The sequence below is a fragment of the Apiospora kogelbergensis genome, assembly GCF_038363985.1.
Source record: "Apiospora kogelbergensis strain CBS 113332 chromosome Unknown utg000012l_segment0_segment0, whole genome shotgun sequence".
Taxonomy (NCBI): Eukaryota; Fungi; Ascomycota; class Sordariomycetes; order Amphisphaeriales; family Apiosporaceae; genus Apiospora; species Apiospora kogelbergensis.
The window spans coordinates 157,415-170,277 of NW_027117429.1; the positions used below are offsets into that span (position 1 = coordinate 157,415).

Here is a 12,863-nt window from a genome sequence, read left to right on the forward strand (position 1 = left end):
CGATCAATCTGATGGGGGAAGGGCACAGCATATCGCTTATCAAATGGTTTCTATACGGCTCGATACCCCGCAATATATATTCGAGGACCGTGGAAACCTCCGGGCAGGCTCCTTCGCGCCTCCATTTGAAGCAGTCGCGAGCCACCGAATTGAACGCCGGCTGAACACCAACCTACCGATGACTGTTGATACAGTCCAATGTTCTTCGATAGAAGAAGCAGCCTCTTGTGTTCCGAGTGACTCAGGATCGAACACAACTGGTCAGATGCAACACTACGACTGGTATGAACCAACAGTGGTCTCTAGTCGCCAGCAGCATACTAGCGGTAACATAACAACGCAACGATCACACGGGCACCAAGTCGTCGTACCTGGCGGCACTACACGCTGCGGCACCTGGAATAATGTTCGACAATGCGAAGCAAGCGATGCTCAACTAGAGGTCCGCCCTCTCAGCAGATTTTACCGCGCCGTTAACAGCGCCGAGCTAGCCCAGTACCAAAACGAGCTTGGCGATATCGAATACTTAGTCGCGATCTTGGGCCGAGAAGTTGAAATCTGGGAAAGCGAGTGCGGGTCTCCATGCGGTAGACACAGGCGATCAGCACGAATTGCGGCTAGGAGCTAATGGCACTATGAGCACCGCTGGCTATTCCACGGCGCCCACGGCATCCTTGTTGGATGTTGGTTGTAGTCTGCGTCCATCAGTCATGCTCCCGTCCTCGATTTTGTCATCTGTGAGACATAAACCAAGTGAATACTATTGCTCCGACAGCTTCAACTCTATTTCTCCAATCGAACGCTCATACTCTTTGGTGTCAATGCTCTGGTCATAGGCCTCTACGGCCCGTTCGATAAGAGCGTCCTTCTGAAGCATCAAGTCCTTGTATGATTGAAGGCTACGAGCGACAGAAAGCCACACAGCTTGCTGTTGGAGTAGCTGACGCTTTTCATTCTTCAGATTCTCTCTTTCCATAATATTTCTGCGTCGGAGAGCCTGGTAAAATGCATCTCGATTGCGCTTTATTTCTTGGTGCAAGACAAATAGATTTCTTTGGGCATTGATGGGTTCGTCAAAATACGGTCGACTGCCGTTTTCTTCATGTGATTCTTGTCACCAGGTATACACTCCTTCGTAACAAGCCGATATATGCTATGCGCGCTGAAGCTTGGCAAGTTATAAGGTGGAGGGGGCATCGCGGGAATATCAGATATGGGGTCTATATGGCTTTCCGAATCACGCGCGGGACCTACTGGAGTCCCTAGCCGATTCGGCTAGGGCTACTAGGAGCATGGCCGATGGATGGATTGGTCCGCAAAGGCGTAACTTAGACTCTTCGTCTATTGATCGTCTGCCACATCCCTCGAGTGTCGGAAACAAGCGTCTTCCAGTCGCCACTCGACCTCTGACTCCTCCTGAGCTCCATTTGCTGCGAAAAGTGCTGGTGGCCTTGGGCACGAGCTCGGAGAGACGTTTGGGGGGAACAATTGATGCTGATCCGACGTTCCTACTGTATATTCACCCGCCCTCTTTTCGTTGGATACAGATACCTCAGGTAGTCGGCCCCAAGAAGGATGATAACCGACTCGATCTTCAAGCACAGCGCGTCAACCCCTTGAAGACGAGGCTAAAGACCCGCGAGCGAATGGGCTCCCCTATTTAACTGTTCTTTCCTAACGGGATCATGGTAGAGACCTGTGAGCAGAGAGTGGCGGGGGAAGATGCGGTCGAATCACCATGGTCTCATTCGGGACTGGAAACATGTTTATCAACGGCCAGCGCGCCAAGTTAGTAAGGAAGCTAGTATATTTCGTAAGAAGCTCTCGATCATCTTCCACTTGATCACCTACTGCCCTGGTTAGTGAAAACCACCCCGACATTCGGATCGTTGAACAGTACAGATAACTCCTCCTTCCCAAGATTGACCCGTTTCTTGTTAGTGAGACTCGATCCAATGAAACCCCCTGCAGTATCATCCCAAGAGACATCTATAGGAAGCCAGTCACCATTTGGTCGCAACCGAAGAGAACAACAAGTCAAGTTTCCCAGTACGTAGCATTCAAGGGGCTCGCCCCTCCGCTCGAAAGACTTTGACTTGTCAATCCATACACCGCGACGCCGGTTCCACGTCAGATCCTTCACACTGCCTTCGGCATGGACAGTGACTTGTTCGAGACGAAGATTCAATCCTCGTTGCTTCTGTCGCTTGGGTGGTTCTTCTGAGCGCGGCAGTGCTGCTTTCCTCTTCAGGCAAGGGCGTCTCGGCATTTCTGAGATAGGGTTGAGCTGCCTCTCCTCATCGGTATCCAGTGGCGCGGCACTGCCTACCCAATGGTTGGTATAATTTGTTGGCGGACTTGGGGATGTCTCTGCGGTAGGTGACCTCTGGGTGACTGTCACACAATCCCCCACTGGAACCAGAAACGATGCGTCTGTCGGCTTTTCCAAGCTGCTCGGAACAGGGGAGTCTGGTGTTGGCGGGCCAGGTGAGGCTGTCGTTGGATTTTTGTTCGTAGAGACAAGGGTCTGTGCATCATTGGCCGCGAATACTCCATCGAGACTCGTTTCCAACTCTGTATTGGATGCTCCTGGAACTTGGGGAAGCTGGAAAGAGTGGAATAGTTCACCCCCGAGTGTGTCCTCGCCCGAGTTTGCTTCAGTAACTGCTTCGTTGATTCTGGGGCCCAGGCAAAACACAGTGCCAGGCAACTTGCAATCGTCATAGCCTGGAAAGGATGCTTCGACGGAGGCTGACTCCTCCGGATCGTTCTGCGCGCGAAGGTAGCCCTTCATCAGGTCGGCTCCGTCCAAGAATGGGAGGTATGGTGATGCAGGGCTAAGGGAAGGAGCTTGTACTGTATCGTCATTCGCCGTTCCATCATGCTCAAACCCACCCTTCACGAGCTCTTCCCAGGCCTCACACCACTTGTCGCCACATTCTGCGGGATTTTTCCCCAAGAAGTATAGCATGTCGTCCAATATTGTGAGCCCCAAGTTGCTGCCATTGAGGCATTCGGATGGTAATGGTTTTTGAGGGGAAACGGCCCTGTCGGAGGAAATGTCCGCTGCCTGATCCTCTGTCCATGGGCAGAGAGTAGAACGGGTACTCCCACCGTCTAGCCGTTCAAGCTCAAGTGATAGACCAAGACAGGGAAAGTCGAAGCAGGAGGGATTTTGATCTGCCTCTAGCCGATAGGCTTGATCGTTTGTCTGCGGCCATGTCATGATGGGTAGGGCGTATGCTTTGTCAGCAGTGTTGGTGGTGATGTTTTCGGCGGTGCACATTGTTGTGGAGTCTTGTGGTTGAGAAAGTGAAGAAGGAAAGGAAAGAAGGATTCTATCTGATGAAGGGTGGACGGATTTATATGGTTTCTGGATGTGCCGGGCAGATCGATCATCGAGTGCTACCGAGGACTGCGTGAATTCACATCCGATTGCGAGGCGGTTTCCTGTTGGTCGACTTAGAGGCCTGCTTCTGGTCATAACCATCCATCGTCTTTCTCCCATGGAGGCCTCGCTCAGATGAGCGTCTACACTAGCGAGTTGCCAAGAACTGCAAGTGATCCATAGGTCATAGGATCGTCGATGGTGTAATAAACTGGCTCCGAAGTGGTCATTTCTCAACAGGGCAACTCTAACACTCATTGTGTTGATTACGCTCTCCCATAATGTCGTATATCGAATGGCTCATATACTGCTGAATAGATGTCTGACATCCTACCCTATGAAACACCTAACCTTCGGTACCAGCATAATTTCGATCAGTGGGTAAACACAGCGAAGGACTTTTGTCGCTTTGGGGTCAAGGACATTGGAATCCACTGCACATTGAACCTTTTCAACACCGTCACATGAAAAGCTTCCTGCGCCGTCCTTCACGCCGTAGTAATTGCACCCAGAGTGGCCCCATATCTTCGATTCACCGGCTTCCAAGTCAGGCGGCCACGGGACCTCACTAGAGCCAAACTCTTCCGGTGCAGCAACAGTCGCTGCTGCGGGCCAAGCGCATATGTCGTCATAGTGATCGGCGAGTTTCTGCTCGAACATAGCCCAGGCCGGATCCTTCTTCACTCTTACTAAGCTCGTCGCTTTCGAGGAGATGAACGTTATAAAAACACCGTTCGTTGGGGCTGGCGGAGGCTCGGCTGTTGTAGTTATAACAACGACGGACGTCAAAGTAGTGTCTTTTTTGGCTCCTTCTGCGTATACTGTAACTGTACTAGCGATCGAGGACGAGGTTGTATCCACCAGAGTATCTGACCATGAAGAAGGCCAATCCATAGACTGGGTTGCGGAAGGCAGTGATGTAGAGAATCCAAGTGTAGTAGATCGGCTGATTATTCAGCCTGGCTCCGAACACATCGCCATGGCCAACTATATCATCCAAACCAGCTTAGGATTATATGGAATATGTGTCAAGCAGAACACAGTTGACTCAGATTAGGTTTAAGTAGTACTGTACAGTATCACGGCTTGCAACGATTTGATGATATACATATATTGTTAATGCAGAGAAACGCTGGGTTTGACACAACATACGTACGGAAAACGAGGAAAAGCGCTCACGGGACGTCATTTCTGTATCTTCGAGCTTCTCACATTAGATAGGGGCGTGAGGGGGGCGGTACTAGGAATTGTACAAGTATAAGGCTTTGCAGACTGAACTTGTGCAACGTCACACGGACTACGAAGCTAAGAAGTCCGTTCTGAATCGCTCGTTAGGGCAAGTGGTAAATAAAGCAATCTCATTACAATTGGCTCCTTTTCCTTATGCTATCTTGTTACCATATCCGTGAATCTAACAAACGCAAGCTCGGCGCGGTTACATCTTCGCCTTTACCAACATCGAATAGCGAGTCATTTGAAAACGTCCCGGGCGCTTCGTCTCAACTTAGCTCGCCGCCGTCTGCTTTACTAGAGGATGCTTCCGGAAGCAATCCACTCGGTACAACACATAGAGGTTATATAAGCAATTCCCCTCGTTTCAATTCAACGACCGCGGATGGAGAATCGCGCTCTGGGCACGATCGCCAAGATACGGAAGCTTGTGCGACCCCGGATGGTCGCCGGAAGCATGGCCAACACCATCACGAAAAAGATCTTCAGGCAAGCCCCGGCCATATATCGAAAAAAGGCAAAGACGGCAGAGACAATATCAGAACTTTATATCATTGACTTCACTGACGAATTCCGCGATAGGCTTGCATGCCACAACCACATGATCGTGCAACATTCACCAGACCGAGACGAGTGGCGTGTCCTACGTTGCGATGGCCACGGACTACCCATCAATCCAAGCCGCCGAGTAACTGTCAGGCATATGAGGGCAACGGAGCACCGGGAGGCTAGGAAAGAGTCGGGTGTTGACATTGAGTCTATCCGGGACAGCAGCGAAAGCGAAGACGTGGACGACTCTAGCTTAGAACTGTCCTACACCCGTCGACCCAGTGGGACCACAAGCTCTATCTATGAGCCCGACGTGCGTCCCGGATTTGCTGCTGCGTACGAGAGCAAGTCGCCTGATGGCATGGATGGCATCAGTGACACGACCGATGGAGCACTTCGAGCGTCATCGAACTTGTTGGCTGAAATTCATGCCTACAACGGGCCCACCAACGCAAACTACGCAGAAGCAGTGTCACCATTCCATTCCAACCTGGAGGGCTCAGGCAACTCTCATCAAAGCGCACAGGACCTTTCCATCAACAGCTCTCAACAGCTGCTGGCTCCTGAACTGCCAGGAACCGTTGCGGCGAGTCCGTTAGCAGCCATTCAAGAATCCCTAGACTTGAGGTCGGATTTTCCACCGCTAGATGATACCGTCAGTTGTCAGCAAGAGCAGGTAGGCATTGTGAATAATGACCACGTATTTCTTTCGCCAAAGCCTCTCCCGGCGTCTACTTCATCAGCAGCTCTGCGTCGCGAGTCGGCTGAACAAGAATTATCAGCTTTGGTCAGCCCGAAAACAAACCTCGGCTTCGTACTCAATGACCCCTCCCATACGGCCTGAAGGGATGGGGCGGTGACAGCACGAGAGCCATTGAATAACCTTGGAGCAATGATTGACCCGGCCATTGCTTGGATGCCTCTGAATTCGTCAATCAATTCTAGTATTCACTCGCCTGACCACGCTCTCCTTTCGACTGATTACGGAAGCTTAAATTGGCAGGACCAAGTGGGCCGTAAGGAGGTATCAAGGCTATCAAGTAATGTCGGCTTGATACAATCCGAAATCAGAGCAACCGATTATTGGCAAAGTCGCGTAGCTACAGACGCTAAGAACTGGGCGGATGTGTCAAATGTCACAGAGCGCCGGAAGATACAAAACCGCCAGTCACAATGGAGGCGCCGTTAACAGATAATGGAAATGCCCCATCTGCGGCGAAGATGCTCGGCCTCAAGTACTTCGCATTGATGGTTTCCTCTCGGAGGTCAGAGCGATATTGGCCGTGCAAAGGCAGCTTACTGCCAAAGATATTACTGTCTCTGCACATGGTTCTTGGAAACCGATCATCGATTCAGATATGGAAGAAGGCGGCGAGGGAAGTGGGTTTGATATAAGGCCAGTGCAGGTGCCGCGGCCAGCACGACCTCAGTCAGTTACCAAGATTGTGTCATGCAGAGCGCCTATCGAGATCATTACGCTAGACGATGATTAGGTTATCATTCCCCATCATGGCCGATCAGATGCGCTATTACTGGGCAATGGTGACGGAGAGCTGTGGCTGGTACATGGCGGATAATATGTGGAACAGGTTGAGGCTCAAATCTGTACATACGAGACGAGAGGCAGTGCTGGTCGGGTTCCAGGTTTGGTTTGGTTTCCAAGATTTCGGTTGTTTATTGTGGTAGAAGGCCTTTAGGGGGTGTGTATAGATGATGTCGCCAATGACGTAACCAGGAGTCCGTCTCATGGTCTCGTCGTCAGCCAGCCTCGGGAGGATCATTGCCGTTGGCCAATGGTTCCTACCATAAGACGTTTCCAAGCGGCAGCCTCCCTTACAGATTGCTAGAGGAGCCCTACAGGCTGAACTTACAGGGGCTCGCCTCTTCGCCCTCCACATCCCGTGGAAACAAAGCCTCGTGGGTATAAATTACAGCTATCTGGCTAATTCTCACCAGTCTTGAATTTCCCCGAGACCTTCCATTGTGACAAAGGTTTTGTCTGAACTCTATTGCAATTCACTTTAGCTATGCCTGCACAAAATCATCCCTTCAACATCTCGGAGCACCCAGAACTGATGGATCTGGTCACCCAATGTTACAGTTTAGGCTATGAGTTCAAGAGATGCGCCAAAGAGCTCGAACTGGGAAGCCTATCTGAGTGCAACTGTGACTGCGACTGCGACTGCGAATACTTGGAGGAATGGATTTGCAGAATACAGGATGCCAGCGAGTTTGTCAGCGAGCTTGAATTCAGAGTTGGCAATAAAGAACCCGCACCGGTAAAAACCAAGGGTAACGATCCAGTGGACTGGCTTCTTTTGGCATTTGCCGTGGGTTTCTTTCTGGGTCTTACAGTGGCATATGCTGGGAACCACTAGTAGCTCAAGCTACATCGAGGCGTAGATGGCGCGCTAGCACTGACTGCGGTAGCCCTGGCGAAGAAGCCACCGATGGTACAATCAAGGTGGAAATGACATGCTGTATGGTGCTCAAGAGGCAGAGTCAAGTAAAGCTTGAGTGGATGTCTGCGGCTGGGGTGAAGCATACTTGCGAATCACGACGGGTTGAGCATACATATCAGAACGTGGCCTACGGTATTCTCAAATGGGGGCGTGCCTTGGAGGGCTGAGCCAGAGGACGGTGTGCCTTTGGTCACAACCGTATCGCTATGCTGTCGTCTCTCTTGCTATGCGGAAGCGTTGGTCGCCTTAACTTGTGTTTTGGTAGCAATCAGTCATCATGCTGCTATGACCAAGTCGGGAACTTGATCCGCACCAGTTGTGCTTGCTGCCATGCCGTATCTGATTGCCATCATGTTGTCGATCATCAAGAGGATGCTACACTGTGTTGTTGGCGCGTTTCCCGGCTGCTCAGTTACGTCGGATAGAGGTTAGCCAAGCATGTGTCGCGGTTTGGAGCTCTGCCTGCAATTGAACTAGAAGCCCGGCCCCATGTAGCACAGCCACCTTCTCCTGTGGCTGACGAGAGCAGCCACCCCCTTAACGCGCTTCCTCCACCATCCAATCTTGATTTCTATATTATAACAGCCACTTTACCGCACAGCTCGCCATCCCAACTGAACTGATTTTACACCCTCGAAGGGTTCCCCGGTGCCAACCAAAGAATGCCCACTTCAACCCGGCGACCCACCGGTTCGAGCTCGACAGCTCAGTAATAGACTAGCAACGTGTCTCGCTGTCGAGCCTTCGACCCTACTGGTACGAGACAGGGCCGCGCACCATTATGGAAGGTTTTTTCGCCTTCAAAAACAGCAGTGGCCTTGCGGATCGTCAGCCTGTTTTGCCTGGTCGCAACTTCACGGTGCTTCTGAAGCGAGAAGGTTCCCATAACATCTTCCACACCTAACTGAATCAGATCCAAGCCCTTATTGTCCTTGTCACAGTATTAGCAAATGAATTATCGTGCAAAGCGACTGTGTATAACGATGCTCAATCCTGCAATACTATGAGGCTTCGCCTGCTACGGTACTTGTAATTCAACGCAACTGCTCCCTGCTTTTCGGCAGTCTGTCTACTCTATCCACCCTACTTCTCCTTATACACGCAAGTTGAAACCCGATCTGGTTGTACGTATTATACACACTGTACTGCACGATATACAATAAAGCTAGATTGAGCATACATTATTTTGATTGATGGTGTAGTCAAATTTGCGCAAAGTATGCGTCTGAATTGATATCAACACATGTATCAATAAGCTCATGGTCAGGGGATCGTGCCGGATAAGACTGATTATCAGTACAAAATACCCTTGTTTATATGGCGATCTTCAAGGTTAAGACATACAAGTGACCTCCATCTTCAACATTGTACTCTCCACATCGAAATCTTGCCCTGTCTGCTTCCCCTGCTTTATCAGGGCTGGTGCAATAATCATGTTGACAGATTCTCCAGATCGCAGCTCCACGTGCCCACCCGGGACGGTTATATAAGGAATACACGGCATGCCTGATCAAAGTCGAAAATGTTTCCAGATCCAACCTTACGTCTTCGAAATGCCAATCGGCCTCCTGCTTCCGTGTAGTGTTGCTGATCCATCGCCCAATATTATGAAAGGTAGTGAACAGCAGCAGATTACAAGCCATCTAGGGGGGTGATGGTCCAGTTCAGACGCCTGCAGAACCCCATTAGTAACCACCTAATTCTTGAGAAGCAATTAGAACAGAGAAACATATTCCGTCAGCACGTTGGAAGAACAAAGCCAACTGAGTTGAGACATACATAGCCCCATTCTTGCAGCAGCCATTCTTTTTGATGAACCGTCGTGTATACCCCACATGTGTAGGTTCCTACATCAAGCCTTGGAGCAGTGGTTGCGGCAGCGTACTGACGCGCTGTTTAGACACTTAACTCACCCATCGGGATTAGGATAAAACCAGCTACGCAAGACCGGAATGGGGACTAGCGAAATCTATTAGAGATCTAAGGGAGGGAGAGAAAGCGAAGGAAGATATCGTGGGCTGATATGAACTAGATAGCTCTTCGTGCGCACTGAAAATTTGTAGCGCAGTGTGTTCCCACAGCTTTCGGCCGTGCCTCGTCGTCTATGGCTACTGTCTAGTTCTCGTTCACATTTACTATGGGTGGTCGTTCTACTGTATCCGCCGCTCAGTCAATGGCCCATAGACCCGATGATCTTAACAGTGTATCGTGACAGTCCCGTCCAATGGCTGCGAAGACAACCCGTGAAATGTCAACTATGGAGCCGTGGAAGCTCACGAAAGCCTTCATTGGCTTCGACGGCCCTCGGCCAGCGCAAAACGTCTCGAAGCTTTTCCAAAGTAGCTACGGGGATCTTCCCGTCTGAGAATGTATGTGCTAAGAACTCTTGTCTTGCTCTGTCCTTGCAGAACGCGAATTCGTGTGCTTCTTGGGCTTGATAGCAATGGCCAAACGATCGAAAGCCATCCAGCTGTCCTTTGGCGCCTGCACCGTGTGTGTCCATTCCAAGGCCCACCAACCAGGACAGATGTGTTCCACCTTAGCCTGTCCGTCACGGCCACGGCCACGGCCATGTGGCTGTGGTGACGCGGGCCGTTGCCCTTCCATGTGCTTCTGAGCTTTATACATGCTCCCAGAGTGGTTTTCGGTTGGCATGATTCCCTGCGCGGTGAAACAAAAAGCTAGTAGCAACTGATTTCGATGGGGATGAACTGGTGAAAGGAGCACTGTACTCGAACAAGCACCGGGACCTCTCGTACACTTATGAAGTTATCGCTAGCACGATCTGTTCCAGCTTAAGCTTTGATTCAGCTACTATCGATAGGATGGGCACAAGAGAAGTACTTAGTAGTCGCCGCGCAGCTTTCCTGTAGTGTATGGTACGTAGGAACACAACCACACCCATCCACGATGGGGTCGGGCGGCGACCAGATATGGATTTTGTCAGTGAAAAGGTTCGTTGCTGAATGTTCCTGTGAACAAGACTTGCTGTTTCACGCAATACACCTGCAGCTCCTCTGAGGCTAGAGATTTCTGGTAATGGCCGCGACGCTTTTTCGGAGTCGGCCCTGGTGGATCATGTGAGCTTTCTTGCCTGGGCCGCTTTCGCGTCAGATTCATAGAGCTTCTACTGTGTTCTGAGGATGCCATAAAGGCTCCACAGAGCTGCACTCGCGTAATCATGTGCTTACGCCATAACCGGAACAGGGTGGACACTATATACATAACGAGGCGGTTCTACACACAGATACGGTACAAACTTGCACTACTGCCTACGGTACGGTCGTCAGTATCCAAATCACACATCGCGGCTTGCCGTCGAGTTCTTTCACGGTACACGTCAGGTCATAATACAATATGGCAACACAAACCCCCTACATCCGCTTGGAAAGGCTCGGGGATACGATCACATTGGTCATTAGATCTAATCGTAGCGCGGGTGCTCTACACCCTACAGACGCCCAACGCCGTATTCCATGGCGTACTAGCACATAATCAGGACCGCTGGCTGGTAGATGGACCAGATGAGAGCTTGCTCTGGGTGTGCGAACGAGACGGCTCTATGGCCGTATGGCAGGAAGACCAGCAGCGGCCCACCATCATCGAGGGCAGGTCGGATCATGACATGGGCGCGGTGATCGGCCACCACGACAGCAGAAGCGGAGCTCTCTACTACTCTATAAAGTGGGTCGACTATGAATGTCCAACCTGGGAGTCGGAGCAGGATCTAGACCAATACTCTGCTTTCCTAGACCAGTATTGGACTTCTTTCCCAGATCAAGACTTGGTTAATTGAACGGCTTGTGTGTCTAAGCCAGGAAGGAGACCCAGAGGCGGAAGCACTACCGCACTCAACAAAAGTGAGACCGAGCTGCAGGCAGTTTTGGACCATAGGCTATTCGTAGGACACCGTAGAGAGCCGGCGAAGACAGCAAGATGGCCAAATGCACCATAAGCTACTTCGCAAAAGAGCCTCTATTGCCTGCTTTCTGATGTTCCCCCGCTCCGCTTATACCGTTCTGGTAGAGCTCTGTCGCCTCAGAGCCTGAACCATCCAGCAGCGTAGTCTTTCACCGCATCCGTCGAGAGCTCGAAGATCCTCGCGAGCTGTTTCCGGTCTCGACTTCCTAGTTGCCTGCAGACCTGTTGGCCCTACATACTGTTGGAGTGCAGTGTCGGAAGAGTAGCAGGGCACTAGCGCAACCAGCGGGTCAGGTCTATAACCCACCGCTGTTAGCGTAGATGGGTCGATGCTCACTTTCGGGTCCCTCCAATTCTTAAGTGATGGCGGGGGCCGAAACAACCATTCTGGTCCGACCGACCGTAGTCTCCAATTGCAGCCTTTCCGACGTGGTACGCCGATTCGAATGGAGCGAGAATCATCCAGTAACATACAGTACATACTGAAAGCATTCGGTACTCTTGGCTATAACCTAGGTCCGTTTCAGACATCCGCTGGCAAACAACATGCTAATGGGTGTCGGTAGGCGGTACAAGCGCTGCGATAGCCGTTCCTTCAGTGCATAAGGTTATACGGCAGGTTGGATGGTATGTATGTACCGGGCCATGACCACGCCGACGTGGAATTAGACGCAACATGGCTGGACCGGCTGCCAAGAAGCACTTCCTAATCGAGAAATCAGTAGCTTCGTAAGATGATCAACACATAAATGGCAGGTTGGGTACTGTACTGTGCTGCGTTGGTCACTTCTAACGATTGGGCCTCGAGATACGAAGCCTGGCTGCCACTGTCATTCATCCAACATATATATTTCACTTTGATGCGTAGGATTCGTGGCCTAACTCAAGGTACATATTCGAATTCTTGAATGTTCAGCAGCGCTCCGTTGTCTTGAGCGCCGACTATCAAAGACATTCTTCAAAGATACTCACTAGTGGCGACTACATTGGTTAACTCTCTCATTCGAGGTAGAAAGCCTATGACTCAAGGCATTACAACTATCAAATACTCTCCTGGCCTACTTCGCAGACATCCAACGTCGAACCACTCGCTGCTTTGGGATTGGACGCACCATACAGTACTACTGGCTCTCCGTACAATCCAGGTCAAACCAACACATTCAACTCCCCGGAAAGAAGATATCTTGACAATTAGGCTTTCGCTCCGTCGAGATGTTACCACGAGACGCTCCGGCCGGTCACTTAGGAGGCAGCCAGAACCCTCTCTGCGCCTCGAAATACTTCCATGACTATCATACCATGGTAGCTAGGAA

At 50.9% G+C, this 12,863-nt stretch overlaps 2 protein-coding genes across 2 annotated transcripts; one reads left to right on the forward strand and one right to left on the reverse strand.

Moving 5' to 3' along the window:
- Positions 1 to 5,003: 5,003 nt before the first annotated feature.
- PG998_014508 (uncharacterized protein) lies at positions 5,004 to 6,011 on the forward strand (the record flags this gene model as incomplete). Its single annotated transcript, XM_066881324.1, has 1 exon — positions 5,004 to 6,011. The coding sequence occupies one exon, from the start codon at positions 5,004 to 5,006 to the stop codon at positions 6,009 to 6,011; it is 1,008 nt and encodes a 335-aa protein (XP_066723455.1).
- A 3,994-nt stretch (positions 6,012 to 10,005) lies between these two features.
- Positions 10,006 to 10,284, reverse strand: PG998_014509 (uncharacterized protein; the record flags this gene model as incomplete). Its single annotated transcript, XM_066881325.1, has 1 exon — positions 10,006 to 10,284. The coding sequence occupies one exon, from the start codon at positions 10,282 to 10,284 to the stop codon at positions 10,006 to 10,008; it is 279 nt and encodes a 92-aa protein (XP_066723456.1).
- Between the last annotated feature and the right edge of the window lie 2,579 nt (positions 10,285 to 12,863).